The 18,290-nt window shown below is 37.6% G+C and overlaps 2 protein-coding genes across 4 annotated transcripts in view; one reads left to right on the top strand and one right to left on the bottom strand.

The window, feature by feature from the left end:
* Positions 1-3,701: 3,701 nt before the first annotated feature.
* Ttc14 (tetratricopeptide repeat domain 14) lies at positions 3,702-18,230 on the top strand. Of its 2 annotated transcripts, XM_028755863.1 has the most exons (12): positions 3,702-3,914; positions 4,425-4,549; positions 4,655-4,854; positions 6,154-6,238; positions 6,370-6,499; positions 6,735-6,890; positions 7,279-7,350; positions 7,744-7,863; positions 7,957-8,079; positions 10,072-10,189; positions 11,106-11,215; positions 11,949-18,230. In XM_028755863.1, exons 1-12 carry the CDS (start codon positions 3,757-3,759, stop codon positions 12,856-12,858), a joined length of 2,307 nt encoding a protein of 768 aa, XP_028611696.1. In that variant the 5' UTR covers positions 3,702-3,756; the 3' UTR covers positions 12,859-18,230. The 2 variants fall into 2 exon arrangements, 1 of the variants encoding a protein (XP_028611696.1); XR_003709815.1 differs by lacking the exon at positions 11,949-18,230 and having other exon boundaries at positions 3,757-3,914; positions 10,072-10,675; positions 11,106-11,154.
* Ccdc39 (coiled-coil domain containing 39) overlaps positions 15,365-18,290 on the bottom strand; it is a 30,880-nt gene continuing 27,954 nt past the window's right edge. Inside the window, exons 17-20 of one of the 2 annotated variants that reach the window (XM_028755762.1) lie at positions 18,018-18,158; positions 17,712-17,888; positions 17,552-17,625; positions 15,365-16,549 (exon numbers count right to left, since the gene is read on the bottom strand). In XM_028755762.1, coding sequence (XP_028611595.1) covers positions 16,399-16,549; positions 17,552-17,625; positions 17,712-17,888; positions 18,018-18,158 — 543 coding nt within the window. In that variant the 3' untranslated portion in view covers positions 15,365-16,398. The remainder of the gene's footprint in view (positions 16,550-17,551; positions 17,626-17,711; positions 17,889-18,017; positions 18,159-18,290) is intronic. The other variant, XM_028755711.1, reaches the window with a different exon arrangement.

Genomic DNA, 18,290 nt, shown 5'->3' on the forward strand with positions numbered 1-18,290 from the left:
GAAAAGGGTGGAATGTCCACCAGCCAGAGTTAAGTATGGGGGAGGTAGGAGGAGCAGTTTCAGATTGCCACAGAGAGGAGAGAGTCCAGGAAGAAAAACAATCTAAAGCCCAAAGAGCCAGATCAATAATAATATTGGGATGTGCTGAGAGGTAGCTGTTGGGAGCCGACTCCTAGCAGAAAGCGGCTATCATCTTTGCAGCCATCTCAGGCCATATACCCTGACAAGAGATTTGTTTTCAACAGCCCACAACAGCTGAGCACACCCCGATAAACACCTTGTTACACTGTTTAGTGCCCCCAGCTGCAAGGTGTACCTGGTATTCACGCTGCAAGGCACGTGGCATAGTGCCTTCAGCTGTGTTCCCCTGCTTGTCCACGAGGGCAAGGCACGTAGAAAAGCATATAAATACCCAGGATTTTCTTTCAATAAAGAGAGACTTGATCAAACTCTGTATTGTCTCCACTCTTCGCGTCTCTTGCCCTTCCATCCCCACTCTCTCTCTTGCTAGACCCTGACCCGTGGACCGGAGCAGCAGCTCGGGCCAGGACAAAGTGGCCCCCAAACGTAGGGCAGAATGGGTCATTACGGGTAGCCAGATTAGCAGAGGGGTTACAATAAATCATTTATCTGCCCAGTATTGAGGTGCAGCTTGAAATAAACCTTGGTTTCTCTGTGTGGTTCTCAGGGACTAGCAAAAGTAAAGGAATACAGCTACCAGAATAATCACTGTTTACATTTATATTAAAAATAATTCATTTTATACATGTATAAACATGTTATTTATCAGTTTGACTGTATTAAGGGATAGCCAGATCGATGACAAAATATTTCTTGGTGTGTCTATGAGAATATTTTCAGATGAAAGTGCTATTTAAATGGACTTAAATTAGTAAAGGAAACTAGCTTCCCCGATGTAGACTGGGTAGGTGTCATAAGCCAATAGAATATCTATTGTTCAGCATTAAGGAGAAATTACCAAAAGAGACTGAGGACACACGTTTGGGTGTGTGTGTGTCTGTGTGTGTGTGAAAGAACCAAATTTGAAAAGGCTACATACTGAACTATTCAAACTAATGATAATCTTGAAAGGGGAAAATTATAGAGACAGTAAAAGGTTGTTTATTAGGATTTCTGGGGAAGAAAGAACAGAGTCTATAGAGGATTTTTTTTTCTTTTTAGGACAGTGAAACTGTTTTGTAGGCTACTGTGATGTGCAACACATGTATTTGTCTGCATCATATGAATTCTTTAGTAAACCATGGAGTATCTGTGATATTACATGTCAATGTAGGCTCATTGTTGAGTTTCATAGTTGTAACCAATGTCCCATTCTGGTGGAGAATTTTGATGAAGAAGGCTATGCATATGTAATACTAGGGAAATGTCTGTATCGTCTACTCAATTTGCTGTGAATCTAAAAATACTTTAAAATGAATGTCTTTTTTATTTGAAGTGGTTTTCTTTAATGCAAAACATTTTGTAAACTATGTTGATAAGTATGTCTAAGCAGTCAAATGCTGATTTCTTCCTCTTTGGCCTCTGTGTGTTTCTGATACTCCCATATCTTTGTCTGTGTGGAATCTGACAGCACTGGCCATCTGCTGCCTTGGCTGCCAGGGCTGGCTGTGGGTTGTTTCTCATTTCTCATAGCTAGTGCCCACTCTCTGTGATGATTTTCAACTCCCAGATCCTGTCCCTCTGTTTTCTCTTCTTTATCGACACTATCTAAAGTGTTTCCTACTGTGTAAGTGGGTAGCATGGAGGTGCTGTTAGTAAATGTGTAACCAGTGCTAATGAATGTGTCACTGGCTTCCTAAGTGGTCTCCTGTGGTCTCACATCTCAAAAAGCTTCTCCCCTGGCTGATCTTCCCGAATCTCACACTCAATCACCTCTACCAGAATACAACTGATTACAACGTTCCTATTAGTAAAGCCATCATCACAGACTAACAGTGTTGCTATAGATAAACATAAATAGTGGAAACATAAACAGGAAAAAAAGAATAACATATATGTAAGCCTGTCAGGTGTACTAAAGCTCTAAACTTTTTGCTACCGATTCAGTATAATTGAGAGTAAGTGTGTACTCAGCTGGCAGAGTGCTTGCTAGCACGCACAAAGCCTTCATTTCCATACCCAGCACTGCATAAACTGTACATGGTAGCATAATTCCAGCACTCAGGATGTGCAAGCAGGAGGATCTAAGTTCAGAAAGTCACCCCCAACTACACCAGTTCAGGGCTAGCCTGAGCTACATGAAACTCTGGCCCAAGGAACCGAAGCAAATATATAAACGGGTAATGTCTACTTTTGGAGCGAGTCAATCATAAAAAGAAGCAGAAAATGAAAACAGATATAGTATTATTTCGTCCCTGCCTTCCCAAATACACACTTTCCTTGGCCTCGATGGAAATAAGGTCTGCTGACAGTTTACAGTAGGATCAAGAACCAGAGCCCGTCTACATATGCATGTGTCATATGAAGTAAAACGTTACGTGTACATCCTTCAGAAATGGTAACCCAGACTGTACATGTTACTTTGGGAAATCAAAAAAACTATCTTAAAATACACTTCAGTTACTGCTCAATATGGCTGCCTTGTTTGAACTAAATTTCTGTGGTTTTTTTGCTAAATAAGTCATGAAGTTAATCTTTTTCTCTTTTCCCATCTTTCCTTCCTTCCCTTTCTTTCTCTGCGCCCCTTCTGAAATGGTGTTTATATAATGAGAATGTCTGTTAATAGAGATACCCCTACATTTTTAATATCACATTGTGGTCTCCAGAATACATCTTGATTTTTCACATTTGTACTTCTTTAATTATACTGTCCCATGTGTAGACTGCCCTTATTTAACTCTTCCTCTTCTAACTACCCCAGCAACTCCATTACCCTCTGCCTAGAGAAGGACCTGAGGAGACACCTTAGTTAGCGCCCAACGTTAATTACCATTGTGTTACGGCTGTATATCTATAGTCTTATGTATATTCCATCACTAAACAGAGTCACTCTGAGCCAGGCGTATTTTCACTTTTAGAGTCTAGTGTTTGTTACAGGATACACATATGTGTTTACTTTAAAATGAAATTTGAAATCACAATAAAAGTAGGGCTAGAAACCAGGCAGTGAAAAATCTGTTTGGAACACTCTGCTTTCTCAGTTTCCTTCACCACTTCTATCCCCTGTACCACCCCGACTAGAACAGAGCATGCGCGGGGCACTTTTAAAAACTCTCCGGGCTAGTGACAATGAAGTCCCTCTAAAAGACAAGGTGCACGGTGGACACACCTCCGGCTGCTAAGTCAACGATAGGTCCCTGTCTGTCTTCGCCCCTTCGGTCCACCAGGCAGCTTTCCCGGGACCGCCACCTTGAGACAATCCTGAGAAAACACGGGGCACCGCCCCCAGCAGATGGGACTGAGGAAACTTCCTCCGCGGCCGCACAGACTTCCTTGCACCGACAAACTCGGCAGCACGGAGTGAACAGAAACTCGAGCTCTGGCCGTTCCGACCCAGGAACCACAGCCCGACGTGCGTGCTTAATGGAAGCGTTCCCGCACATCACACCTCAACCTCTACTCCGCCCAGCGCCAGACCAGCTTCGCGCTTCCAGCGAGTTCCCGTAGTCCCGCCGGGTCTCGCGAGACTGAGGCAGCTCGCAGTCGCGAGCGCTTCCGGGAGGTTAGCGCGTCGGGGGCAGCTTCTCTCGGCTTGCGGGAGCGCGGGCTCGGGAGCCGGACCCTGGCGGGCTCGCCATGGACCGCGACTTGCTGCGGCAGTCGCTGGGCTGCCACGGCCCGGCGCTGCTGTCGCTGCTGCGGAGTGAGCAGCAAGACAACCCGCACTTCCGGAGCCTTCTGGGCACGGCGGCCGAGCCAGCCCGCGGCGCGGCGCCGCCTCCGGGAGCCGGCAGGTATGGGGGCCGTAACCCGGGCCTGGCCAGGGCGCGGGGCAGACTGGAGAGCCGGAGCCCCGGGGTGTGTGTCCGGGCACTGGCTCCTGGCTGAATGGCCGGCTTGCTCCTTCCGAACAGAAGGAGCCAGAGCTTTCAAAGCTCCCGTGTCCAAGTAGTACGTCCAGAGAGAATGGGCTTAAAACTTCTTCCGGAACTCAGTGGGTAAAGTCACTTGCCAGCGAGCGTCCTGACCTGACTGATTCCCGGGATTCACAAGGGTAGGAGAGAACGAATTCCAGCGTTGTCCTATGACCCCCGAGTTGCACACAGTGGCACGTAGACGCCACATATCAGCAATAAATAAATACATGTTGAAAAGCTAAAATACTGAAATAAAACCTCCAGAGACTCTGAGCAGGATTGGGTAATGAAAACCTCCGTACATCCGTTTGGATGTATGAGAGATTTGCGAGCTTCGCGCTCCTCCCTCCCCATATATATATATATGTTTTTCATCTTTCTTTGAAGGAAAGAGAAGAGAGTTGACAACATTGAAATACAGAAATTCATCTCTAAAAAAGCGGATCTGCTTTTTGCCCTGTCTTGGAAATCAGATGCATCTACACCCTCTGACGTGCATGATGACAATGACAGTAAGTTTAGTCTGGAAAGTTTTTCAAGATTGATTGCTTGGTTTAAAGCAGTATATCAAAGAAGAAGGAAGTCAAAATTATCGTTTTGATTTGATTTGATTCCAGATCATTATGCAGTCATGCCACCTTTAGAGCAATTCATGGAGATCCCAAGCATGGACCGGAGAGAACTGTTCTTCCGAGATATTGAACGTGGTGATATAGTGATTGGAAGAATTAGCTCTATTCGGGAATTTGGTTTTTTCATGGTGTTGATCTGTTTAGGAAGTGGCATCATGAGAGATATATCTCACTTAGAAATCACAGTAAGTCACTCTATAGTCATCACTTGTCTATAGTCACTGCTTATCCAATTCTTCATAAATTTACCTGATAGGATATTGGGGGGGTTAAATATAAGCTGAAGAGCTGAGTTGCTCTTCTTACTAAAAGCTTTAGAGAGCTGGACATTGGCAATGCATGCCTTTAACCCGAGTACTCAGGAAGCAGAGGTGGGCTGAACTTTTAGTTCAAGGCCAGCCTGATCTCTGTAGTGAAACCTTATCTCAAAAAAACAAGTACTACAGTGTTACATTTCCTCCATTTTGGGTGTTTTAGGGTTTGGGGACTCTAGTTGCAGGTCAGTTTCCTTTTTTACATCATAAAGATCTGTTAGTGGTTATGATTCTGTTCATTGGTATTCTGAACAGATAGCTTGTGGTTAAACATATGCTTAATAATTGGGCACTAGATGTTTGCATATAAGTAATTCACCAAAACCTTCCTATCATATATTTATAATAAACATATAACATTCTCTCAGTGTAATAAGATACTTGCCTCGTTTGGAATGCTTCACTTTAACACTGTCGATGTTGGCTATCTGTCTTACCATATGAAGAGAAGAAACACAAACAAGAGAGTGCACACTTCATTTAGCAAATGCTAATATCTTTTGTATCTTTATTTGATTCTTTTTTTTTCTTTATTTGATTCTTAAAACTGGAAAAAAAGTTTTATTGTGATTGGACACAATTGTAACTTAAAAATCTTAAATTTAAGTCACAGACATGTCTGTTAACAGTTGTTTAAAGCCATCAAAAAGAATGAAAGTGTGCCATCTGTGAAAAATAGATGGCCTGAAAGACCCTGTCTCTGATGAAAGGCAAACACAGAAAGACGAATATTATATGTTCACATTGTGTATAGTAGCCAAAAAGTTGATACTGAAAAACACAATAGTGTAGCCAGAGTCAGCAAGGGGTGAGAGGACTGAAGGGAGGTAGAGAGCTGATATCAAAGACAGTTAGATTAGAATCTAGATGTTCTGCAGCACAGGAGGATGGGCGGTCTGCGACTAGAAAAGAATCTGAAGACTTAAACCCAATGGAATGTTTACCCATAGGATAATTGTGTATGTGTTCTGATTTGCCACCCTGTAAATACTGTATAATTGTACCCTGTAAATAATGTATAATTATGGATTGTTTAAAAAGAAAATAGTGTAAGATTTTAGAATTGTTAATGTTCATGTGCAATATTACCATTCATAATAAATAAGATAAGAGATACTGTTCTTGCCAAAAAGTCAAATGTGTGGTGTTTTCAAATACTTCTCGTTTCAGGCTCTTTGTCCTTTAAGAGATGTGCCTTCTCACAGTAACCATGGAGATCCTTTATCATACTACCAAACTGGTGACATAATTCGAGGTGATCAGCTTCAACATGCTAATTAAAAGTTTCAAATTAATGTTGAAAATGTAGTTTAATGAAGGTAGTGTTTGAAAAGTTTATTTTTGTTTTCACTTTGTTATTGTTTGATCCGTTTTTCTTCTTGAAAGCTGGAATCAAGGATATTGACAGATACCATGAAAAGCTTGCAGTATCTCTGTATAGCTCATCTCTTCCTCCACACCTGTCTGGCATTAAACTAGGTGTGATTACTTCTGAAGAGCTTCCTTTGTATTACAGGTATTTATCTTTTATCCATTTCTAACAAATTAGAACTACAATTTCATTTTATGACCTTTAAATTACTTTTGGCTTGCTAGAAGGAATCATATGATAATAGTGCATGACTCTTGTGTACAGAAGTGGCGTTAGAATTGAGACCTTTACTATAGTCATGTTTTTAGTAGAGGACGGGTGGGTGTCATTAATATTGTTTGTGTTTCTGATTTCTTTTTCTTTTTTTTTTTAAACAAAGGAGGAGTGTTGAACTAAATAGTAATTCTTTGGAGTCCTATGAAAATATCATGCAGAGTTCTCTGGGATTTGTTAATCCAGGAGTAGTTGAATTCCTTCTAGAGAAACTAGGAATAGACGAATCTCATCCACCATCTTTAATGAGAGGCCTACAAAGGTAAAAATAGATATGCATCCTCTTAGCTGAAAAAGGTGGTGAGGGGAGTGGGTTAGCTCAGAAGCTGTCTAGCTGAAGAACATTTGACCATCAGAATACACTGAAGGGAGAGTGAAGTGAGCCTATCTCCTCCTGGTCTGCATGCCAAGCAATGTCAGGGAGATGCCATTTGACCAGGTAGAGGAGGATACAGAACATTTTATGTATATGCTTAAGAAAAATACCATTTAACAGTAATATTCACATTTGACAGTTTAAAAGGACTTGCCTGTATAGATGTAATATGAATTTCCTGCTTAAAATTCACTGTTTCACTGTTGTATCTACCAGAGACAGAATGAAGTGTACTTCTAAAGTATTTACATTTTTTACTCTCATTTCTTTATAGCAAAAATTTCTCTGAAGATGATTTTGCTTCAGCATTAAGAAAGAAACAGTCAGCATCTTGGGCTTTAAAATGGTATGGAGATTGTTCTAACAGTGGCAATTATCTAGTATGAAACTTTTAGTCAGACACGAATTCTCTCATCATTAAGACTAAAATGTGTTTACAAGTGAATGAACATTTTTGACATTACTCATATAGGTATTATATTGGTCTTACATTGGAATCTTAGCAGACAAATTTTGTTCAGAATTGTTTTCCAGAAAAAATTAGTGTCTTGGTATCTGAAGTTTATAAATGTTTGCCATGAGAATCTGTAAAACAGGGTGCCTTTTAAGTATATTGAGAGTAATTTAAAAATTAAATTTCTGTCCAATTTAAGTGCCTTTTCATTTAATAATGATTTATACTAGCATTTTACTTAGATACTTATAAAATATTTGTGATGTTTCACAAATGTGTTTTCAGTGTGAAGATTGGAGTCGATTATTTTAAGGTGGGGCGACATGTGGATGCTATGAACGAATACAATAAAGCTCTGGAAATAGACAAACAAAATGTGGAAGCTCTGGTAGCTCGTGGGGCATTGTAAGTGAACTGTGGATTTTAAGGAGATGTTTTGAAGAATGTGAAAAATGGGTCACAAGATTAAATTTTTCTACTTTTGTTTAATGTCTTTAGATATGCAACAAAAGGAAGTCTGAACAAAGCAATAGAAGATTTTGAGCTTGCATTAGAAAACTGCCCAACTCACAGGAATGCAAGGAAATATCTCTGCCAGACACTTGTAGAAAGAGGAGGGCAGTAAGTATGGGATTTCATTTAATAGTAAAAGTCAGCCAATTCCTGTGATACACTGAGGTTTCTATTAAAAAATATATATATATAGCTTCTTAGCATATGCAGTTTCAGAGCACACTTTCAGTTTTGGGTGGCAGGGGTTTTGTCCCTTATTCTTGGCTTATTACTGAATGTGCACATGTGTGTACATGTGTATGTCTGTGTCTTTGTGACTGGAGATGCTTTAGTATCTCGGGGTTAATTGCTCAGAATGTCTTTTTTGTTACATAGAAATATAGATAAAGTGCAATAGAATAAGTTACATGTTCTGTTTCAAGAGTACATATCAGAAGGTTTTGCTTTAGTATTTAATTTTTCAGTCATTTATTGTAATAGTATATAATATTCTAAATATGAATTAAGTGATTTCTAGCAAATTATGATTAAGATTCTGCTCGTATAGTCAGCTTATAGCTCTATTCTTTCTGGTAAGTCCCACAAATTCAGATTCAATGGTGGAGTTAAAATATTTGCATTGTTGCTGCTCTAGTTGGCAGCATGAACCTGGGAGAGTGGAGCCTAAAAGTCAGGTGGACTAAAGTTTCATGCAATAGCAACTTTGTTCAGAGCAACAGACAGTTTATGTTCCAAGCATATTCTGAGAGGTAGGCAGAGTCATATGAGTTCAGGCTACATACAGTCACAAGGGCAACCTGAGCTTGGTAACATTTTTGAACAACAAAAGTAAGCACAGTGTGTAATCTGAAGCAAACCCACTCCTGTTTACTACACTTGGGATCGGGAGGTGGGGGACCTGAAAGCACATTCCAAGAACAAAGCCATAGTAGAGACAGAGGCTACAAGACTCCTATTTACTTGAAGTTTCTTACAAGTTCTCAGAAATCTCACATGTTGTCATTCATGGACCATGTTCTGGCATGCAGGAATCAGTTTTAATAACTAAAAGCCACTTATGGCAGTAACATCATTGTGCTGTTTCTCTTTTCTTTTTGCAATACTGGGAATGGAACCCAGATACCAACCCAGTTGATATGTCAAACATGCCAGGCAAATACTCTATAAATGAGCTACGTCCCTAGTCCTTTCTCTGCTATGACTGAAGAAAGACTGATCTCTTCAGTATCACAGATCTTCCTGGCCATTCTTGCCTGGATGAGCATTGCACCTAAGCATTTGTGGGATGAAAATGCCCACAAGTTACTAATTAATGAAATTTTAGTCAGTGGCTGGAGAAGCTCTTTCATTGTTAGCAAGTAAACAGCTAGTACCACTGAAATGAGGTTGTCTTATTCCTGATGTATTGGCATCTTTTAACTGAGAGAATGCTACATTAACCAGTTATCCAATCACAACTATTGGTAGTGATTTTACTTGTCCCTTGGCTCCCCATATCCAGTCCACTAACACAAACCAATCCCATTTGGTTTGTAGTAATAATTTTTTTCTTCTGTTAACTAGAAGTACTTGGTAAGTCCTTTGACTGCCCTATACCAAACTTCCTTTCTCTATGTAGCCCTGGCTGGCCTGGAACTTGCTGTTTATACCAGATTAGCCTAAAATCATAGTACCTTTCTCCTCCCTTGCCTCCGAAGTGCTGGGATAATAGGTGTATGCCACCACATCCTGAAAAACATTCTGATTTTTCATAGTTTAGACTTGAAGATTATATGACAATAGTGATTGTAGGTTATAACGTTATCTACAACTATGTGTATGTATATCTAACTCTGTTATAATGACAAAAATCATACTAAATTTTCAGACAACAGGTTATGTATGTATTTTCCTTTATTTCTAAGGAAAAATACTAGTATTGTTTTAGGTACTAGTAATGGATTTTCATTTAAGTAGTCTTTTTACTAAGTCAACATGAATAGGTAATTAGAAATAATTTGCTAAGCATTACTTGCCTCTAATAAGTTCTGCCATAAATGTCTGATGATTTCTCTATGTATTTGGATAAATTTGTTTTACAAAATGCTTAATCCTCCTAAGGTTAGAAGAAGAAGAAAAGTTTTTAAATGCTGAAAGTTACTATAAGAAAGCTCTGGCTTTGGATGAGACTTTTAAAGATGCAGAGGATGCTTTGCAGAAACTTCATAAATATATGCAGGTGATTCTTTATTTCCTCTTTGAAATGTAATGATATTTAAAATTAAATATCGTTTTCTTTTAGGAAAAACTAGGTAACCTAGGTGAAGTATTAGGAAAGTGAATAGCTTGTCCTAATTAGGTTTGCATAGCATTATAGTACCACTGCTTTTTTGTTTATTCAAAAGTAAAAATAGCCACATATGAAGATGCGTATGCCTAATTCAGTATGTGATATTGATTGTTCTCCTTTGAAGAGAGCGTACCTGATGGTTATAAGATTATGAGTATTGCTGGTATAATTGAGCTAATTATGCAGACCTTTGTAGACATTTTTACTTGTCCTTTCCTGTAATACTGATGATGATGTTTTCTCATGCATTTTCTTCTGAATTGGACCATTGCTGCTGTGTCTGTGACATCTGGTGCTGCTCATCCCCATCCACAAACTGGAAAATGATTTCTTATGTAATCATGCATCCAACTGGGCTGTGCTATTTTTAAAATGGTTTGTATTTGAACATGGTGATTTTCCCCTCAATTCACCTCTGTGGAATGTCCTAATTTAAATTTTATTTGTAAAATTTGTTTCCTCTTTACAATTTCTCATTTTTAAAAAATAATTTTTCATCTCTTTTTAAATCTTACTTGCATTCTGGGTCATTGGTACTACTGCAATGGCTTCCCTGTTTTTCTGGGATACCAACTGCAATATGGTCCTCAATACTGTTCTGGCCATTCAAATGATTTAATGCCAAATGTGTGTCATTAATTTTTTTATTTGGAAAAATATAACTTGTTTAATATTGGCTATATGGTGATTTGGTTATCCTAAATTGGGTTTCTGGTTGGGGGGTGGTTTTTAAATACTGTTTTTTGCATATTTTGCTATTTTTATTTTTAACGTGTGGTTTTTTCCGATATCTGGGTTCTAAAAGAAATCTTTGGAATTAAGAGAAAAACAAGCTGAAAAGGAAGAAAAGCAGAAAACAAAGAAAATAGAAACAAGTGCAGAAAAGTTGCGTAAGCTCTTAAAAGAGGAGAAAAGGTAAACTATAATATTCACTATTTTTTTTTAAACTTAAAAGCAACAGAGTTGAACCCAAAGTGCCATATGGAGGTAAAGTAAGTAAAAAAAAATCCCAAGTCATAATTCTTAGCAAGCATAGTTCCACATATTAAGAAATTAAGCAAAATAAAATCTAAGGCTAGACTTCGCTTTAAAAATTACATTGAAATATAAATTAAGTTCCTTTAACTGTTTCTGGGAGATCGGCTTTTAGAAGAGGAGCTGCGGATCTTAGGTACTCGTGGTTTTGTTCTGTGGTTACTGATAGTTGTGGGAAAGTACTAGCATCTAGTGTGTAGAGGATAGAGGAGCCTTTGTACCAACACCCTGCAGTACACAGGACAGGCTACTCTTAAGAACTGTTTGGCCCCAAAATGTAAATAATGCTGAAGGGGAACAGGAAGAAATTAGGGATAGGTAGATAGAAAACTCAGGCTGCTTCTTACATGTTCAGGTAGAGTAAACAATGCTAGAAAGGTTACTCATCTTTCACAAGTCCTGGATTTGCTTGTAGTGACACCTTTCGTCATAGGTGTTCTCAAAAGTCACACTTCATAGAAAACTTGATGAAGTAATTGAGACTGGTATTATGTCTGAGTGGTAGCTAATTTACAACATCTTCAAGTGACACAAACTAGGGTAAAATCTTAAGGAATATTTGACTAATGTTTTTGTACTTAACATGTCTGATGAGCCAACTAATTTTTTTAAGGCTAAAGAAGAAAAGAAGAAAATCATCTTCTTCCTCTTCAAGTGTTTCTTCTGCCGATGAATCCGTTTCTTCTTCCTCATCTTCTTCCTCTTCTAGCCACAAACGGCATAAGAAAACTAAGAGGAATCGTTCGGAGTCTTCTCGCAGTTCCAAGAGGCACTGGTCTAGGACATCTTCAGGCCACACAGATCAAAGTAGGAAAGATGATTGCTATCCGGTTCCAACTAATACCTCAGCATCTTTCCTTAATCAAAAGCAAGAAATGGAGAAACTGCTGGAAAAGCAGGATAGGTTACAGTGTCCAAATGCACAGGTAAAAGAGAAAGAAAGAGGCCTTCTGACATCTTCAGTTGAAGTACCAGATGATTTGGGAGGTAGGTCAGATTTTTACAATAGCTATAAAACCCAGGCAGGTAGTAGCAAAACCGAAAAGCCATATAAATCAGAAAGACATTTCTCCAGTAGGAGAAATTCCTCAGATTCCTTCTCTAGAAATTCAGAGGACAAGATGAAAGCATCTAGTTACCGAAGATTTGAAAAGGACACGGAGGGAAAAAAAGATTACTCTAGAAGGTGGGAGCCAAGTTCTGGGAAGTACTCTACTTCACCAGCAAGTTCAGACTACTCTTGGAAGTCACTTGAAAAACAAAAAAAATATGTGTACTCTGGATCACGGGATGTCAGTAAACATGAGCAAAGATACCAGTTAAATACAAATCAGGGAGAGCGTGCGTATGAAAAGGATGACAGCTGTGGGGAGGGTAACAAAACTGAGGCTCCAGAAGAGATGCTCAATAGCAAAGAGCAGCCAGAAAGCAGAGTTAAGAAAAATTTACCTCAAAATTTACTCAATATATTTAATCAGATAGCTGAATTTGAAAAAGAAAAAGGAAATAAGCCAAAAAAATGATCTGCTAAGGAAATGTACACTAATTTTCAGAAGTTTGGGGATTCTTTAGCCCTAACAAATAGTTCTAAGTCTAAATTTATTTGTAGCAGATCACAAAAGGCTGTTTTAATTATCAGCCCCTTTGTCAGTCAGTGGTGTGGGTATGTGTGGACACAGCTTTTAACTGACAACTCAGACTTTTTCACATAAAGATATTTTCTGAGTACTTTGTTTCTTCACTGTAATATGGTTTGTGAGAATCCTTCCTTGGGTCCATCTTATTTCACTGTTAGAAAAATATGTTTGCATTGAACAATTTGATTGTTTTATCAAAAAATACTTTATTCTGTTTTTTGTTAAAAGCCCTTAGCCTTTGGGGATGGGGAACAATTTATGGTTGAATGTTTCTTAGATATTATTTTCAGTCATTTGTTTTCAGTATTAAAATTTTTACACCATTTCATTTTTAAGTGATAAATTATGACTTGACTTATCTAAGACTTGATATCAATAGTTTGTGAATACTGTTTTCTTCCCAGATTAACAAAATACCTTAAGAATAAGACCACGAAAGTTGGTTAATCAGAGCCTATTTTATTTCTCCAATATTATTTTTACTTAATGGTTATAGTCATAAGAAAATCCTTAATTTTAAACACTGACCTAACCCTTTGAGAATTCTGTATCAAACTAGATGAGAATAGGAAATAATTATTAATAAAAATAGCAGCAGAGAAGCACCCTATAAATCTGATTTTCTTCTGCTATCACATTGCAAATGTTTGGAAAGTCAGTAGGCATGTTTCTCAGTAGCAGAGGGTTGATTTGCAGCTTTAGTTTTCTTATCTGTCACTTTCCTCCTTTATTGATGCCCCTCATTGAATCCTAGTAAATAATCCAGAGTAAATCCCAAGCCTCTGAGGTGGATCAGTAGATAAAAGTACCAGCCATGCCAGATAACCTGAGTCTAATCCCAAGACCCCATGGTGTAGGGAGAGAACTGACTCCCAAAGCTTGTCCTCTGTCAGACAGACAGACACACACACACACACACACACAGAGTACCATGTGTGGACCTATACATACAAACAGCTAAAGAAGAAATCATCTTCAGCTTTCAAAGAACACCTCTGAATTACTAGAAAGTGAATAGTAGACTAGTAGACTCTTGGCAAGATCAGTAAGTATCATAGCTGCTGCATTTCTGATGCTCTTAAATTAGGATTCTAGAAAGTATAAATAGCAATAAGCTTTTAATCTCTTATTGGTCATTGGATGGGATCCATCGTCAGACATGCATGAAGGAATGGCAGAAATAGAAGAGACTCATTGCATGTTTGTTTCTACCAGTAAAATACTAAAGCTTTAATACTGACACATAGTATTTATACCAAATTATAGTGATGGAAAACTACTGTAAAATAACATTTATTTTACAGTACAATACAGAAAAGAAACCTTGATTAAGAACAATAAATAATGGCAGCAGAAATATAATCACTTCAACATTTGTTTTTACACCAAGGAACTCATTATTATTATTATTTGGGCTGGGGTGAGGATGATGAGCATGTGTGCCACATATGTGGACATTGAAGGACAACTTGAAGGAATTTCTTCTTCCACCTTACAGGTCCCAGGAATGAAACTTGGCTCATTGGGCTTGACAGCAAGTACCTCTGTCCACTGAGCCATTTTGCTATCCCAGCACCAAGGAACTCCTAAGAGTATTCTATGTATTAATAGTTCCAGACTGATTCCTACATAGCTAGGGTTTGTTGTTGTTAAAAGGGTAAAAAACACCACTCTGTACACCCCTTGATCTTTGAGAATCCCTAGTACACCTTATAACCTTACACATATAACCTTACTTAACCCTTAGGATAGTGCCTTGTAGGGTAGGCTGTCAGACTTTGAAAATTACATCTTTCCTAGGACATACTAAGCTAAGCAGACTACACTAAGCATCCAGTTCCTTGGAATATTTAAGGAGTTGTCACAGAAAAAAATATTGGGGATTTAAATTGATTCTCAGTTCTGTCTTCAGTATTTTCTTTTACATTAATATGTCCATAGTTTGTATGTACCCTGGACAGCTTTGTCTTAATTTCCAAGAGTAACTATAACTTCTTAGTCCAGATCTGCAAACAGAGGGTTCATCCTTTGTCTTAAAATTTAGCATTATTACATGTAGTTAGTATAGTGGTTAAATGTAAACTTGGATGCTGGCCATTCCAGAGTAGGGTCTAGTAGCTAACTATTTATTATGCAGTTAGCCCTATTTCAGTGCCAGTGTGTTTTGCTTATGTGTTACTTTAGTAAGCCTGTGATAATTACCTCTAAATTACGAAAAGAAAAAGCTTAGAAAAGTAGTCTCCCTAGAAACAAAACCTCTGCCTTTGTAGAACACAAAGTTTAATGATTTAAGTAACTTACAAACTAAAACAACTGAAAATCATAACATTGATTTTAAAAAATGATACGATTAATCAGTTTTAGATCTTACATGTTGTGCATCTAGGCAATATTTGATCCAAAAAGTGCCCAGAGTTTTCTTAGCCATTTTACTTATTAGACTTAACTATGTTTCTAAATTTAAAATGATCATTAGTAGAAACAGATTTACTACCACTGCTGCTTTTTTCAGAAGTAACTGAGTAGTGGTTCTAAGACAATCACTGTTGTAATAACTATTTTGCCCCAGGTTTAAAGGAGATGCTGATTTATATACATGAATTGTAATTTATTTGAAATTGTCTCCTACTGTAAGTCCGAAAAATTCAAAGTGCTGGAAATAAAGTATTAACTAGAAAAAACAATTTTAAATATAGTATGCAATATCTACCTCCAGTGTAAATTTAAGGTCAGAGAAGAAATATTTTTAGCCGCTTAAGTTGTACTTTATTTGTGCATGTACAGAGATAAGTGTATATGTACACACACATATATACAGTGTCTTTCTTACTACATTATTTTCTTGAGGGAGTGGGAGTGATGGTGTCTTTTTGGTTACACGTTATAACCAGTACAAACAAACAGAATATGCCCTTTACCAGTTTCCTCCCTCATGCCTACCCCCCCAAAAAAAAATCTGAAGAATACGGTTGTTTGCTTTTTGTTTTTTATTTTAAAAAGTAATTTGTGATCTAGAGTAAATGAAAACTTCCCTATTGATATAGAATAAATCTTTAGAAGTGTATTAGTGAAAGAATCTTATAAATGTGTTACTTCATAAAACATCTAACACTATAGACATGTTCTAGTAAAAAAGAGAAACTGCTGATTTCCCTCTGCTTTGTCACATGGCTTGGCTAAAGTTCTGCAGTTTTCCCTCACTATAAATAAAACAGTAGGAAAAAACAAACAAAAACTCCCTTTGTTCTTTTCCCAAACAGCTTTTACAGCCACTGTGAAGAACTTTTGTCTGCTCTATACTTCTGGTACTATTTTAGTAAGCCTATATCGTCGATAAATGGAACCCCAGGAAAAGAGGGAGACTTAACTAGTAATAAGATTTTCATTTGTGTTCAAAATTTGTACAAAAGATTAAAAGAAGCATGTTTATTTGTTGAGCTTTTTTTGTTTAGGAATGTTGGAATTACTGCCACTACTAGCTGACCTAGAGCTATCACTTCTTGGCGGAGGCTCAGGGAATCTGAGCTGTATCACTTTAGCTGTAGGTGGAGAGGGGGGAATTGAGTCCTCGAGCGACCTGGAACAAGAAAGGATTTTCTATAAACTTAATGCAAAATGTACTTCAAAAGACCTTTCTTTTGGCAAAATAATATTTTTTTAATTCCATAAGTAATTAAAGAACTACGAAAGCTATTAATGTTATAAAATCTAAAAATATGACCAATTCTTTCAAAAAAAGAAATGAACATAGTTTAAGTAAATTGTTAATTCTTTCTGTGAGAAAAATATTTTCAAGTGTAAACAGTTTCATATAGAATTGGAAGCAGTAGTTTGTAAGGTGGAAACAAAAGGAGTGGGTGCTTGAAAAGGTGATCAAAATGATAGTTTAAAGTCATTTACGCTGAAGAGGAACGGGGTTGGCAGTGAGATGGTGAGATGGTTTGGAAAATAGCCATTTGCTTCTGAAATGATATGTTTTATTAAAAGTACAGAAAAATTTAATATATAGTAAACTGAGTAGTTTGATATATTTATGTAGAAAAAAGGTTTTTAAGCTTAAAATACTGTCTTTGGGGATTTCTCTCTTTTTTTTTTAATGAAACACTTACATAGACTAATAAAAACTAGTACATAACTTTCAACTGTAGAAGATTAGAAATCTTAAAATCAGGTTTATTATTGATCAACATGTCAACAAAGACTTATTCCCCCTGGTAGATTTTGGTTTGCATTAAGCTAAGTAAGATACCGTAAATAAACATCTATAATTAGAAAATCAGTTATTTGTGCATCTAACTTACTCTTATCGAGTTTAAAAAGATTTAAATTTTCCTAGAGTTAGAGTTCACCCAAAATGTTTGCTATATTACCCTAATTTTCACTCAACCTTGTTCCCTAAAATAACTTCCTAGTTACAGTAAGTGTGTCATAATAGAAATATTAGCAGCTGCAGGCAGCTTGCTATACTGTGTGTCTGTACCGTAGTGCGGTTGCTGAAGGTGAGTGATGTGGGTAGGTAGCTGAGTGGGTAGTGTGCTGGCCAGTAGCAGCTGTGAGGTTGAGGACCCGCTTCCCTTACCTGAGTGATGAAAGTGAAGACTGGGAAGAGGCTCTTGAGCTCGGGGCTTTTGCTGTAGGTAGTTCTAACCCATCCTGAAAGAATGTTTCAGTCATTAGTCCTACACACTTTAGAAGAAAGTTAATTAGATACACAGACCTACTATATTAGACTCTATTACCTGCTGAAAATACGTTTGAAAAATGACATGAATTTCTGCATTTTCCATGGCATTAACTAACATTTGGTCAATGTCCTTGTGAAACTGTATGATCTCACGGAGCTGAATGTCTTGTTCCTCTAGAGTTTCATCATTTGTTTGTTTCAAAATGCGGATTTCTCTTCTGAGTCTTCCACACTGTTAATATTAATAAATAAGTCAGGCACTATATAAAACTACTTTCCATGAGTTAAGGAAAGCGGGCTCTGAGTTCATTTAGTAGTTGAAAGATGCGAGTATTAGGGTCAGCTTTAAGGTCTCTAGCACCTGCTTGGTTACTCGCTGTAATTTCGGCTTCTGCTCCTCAGTCTCCTTACGAAGTTGAAATGCGAGTGTTTGTTTCTCTGATAATTTCTCTTTGGCGTTATTTGCTAAGTGTTCTATAACTTCAAAAGTATTTTCCATGCTCTGTAGAAAATAAAGTGTCAACATACTCATGATCAGAATAAAAAAATATGATTTATTGCTTGCCATTTGCCAGCTGTTCCCTCAATTTGAATTTTTTGTCTTATTTATGTACTATATTTACTGTATTAGTGG

Source organism: Grammomys surdaster, unplaced genomic scaffold (genome assembly GCF_004785775.1).
Source record: "Grammomys surdaster isolate TR1022 unplaced genomic scaffold, NIH_TR_1.0 62, whole genome shotgun sequence".
In the NCBI taxonomy this organism is placed as follows: domain Eukaryota; kingdom Metazoa; phylum Chordata; class Mammalia; order Rodentia; family Muridae; genus Grammomys; species Grammomys surdaster.

Coding starts and splice junctions, on each gene's coding strand:
- Ttc14 (XM_028755863.1), top strand. CDS start 3,757: ATGGACCGCGACTTGCTGCGGCAGTCGCTGGGCTGCCACGGCCCGGCG. Junction 6,500..6,734: donor GAGCTTCCTTTGTATTACAG/GTATTTATCTTT, acceptor TTTTAAACAAAG/GAGGAGTGTTGAACTAAATA. Junction 7,351..7,743: donor GCATCTTGGGCTTTAAAATG/GTATGGAGATTG, acceptor ATGTGTTTTCAG/TGTGAAGATTGGAGTCGATT.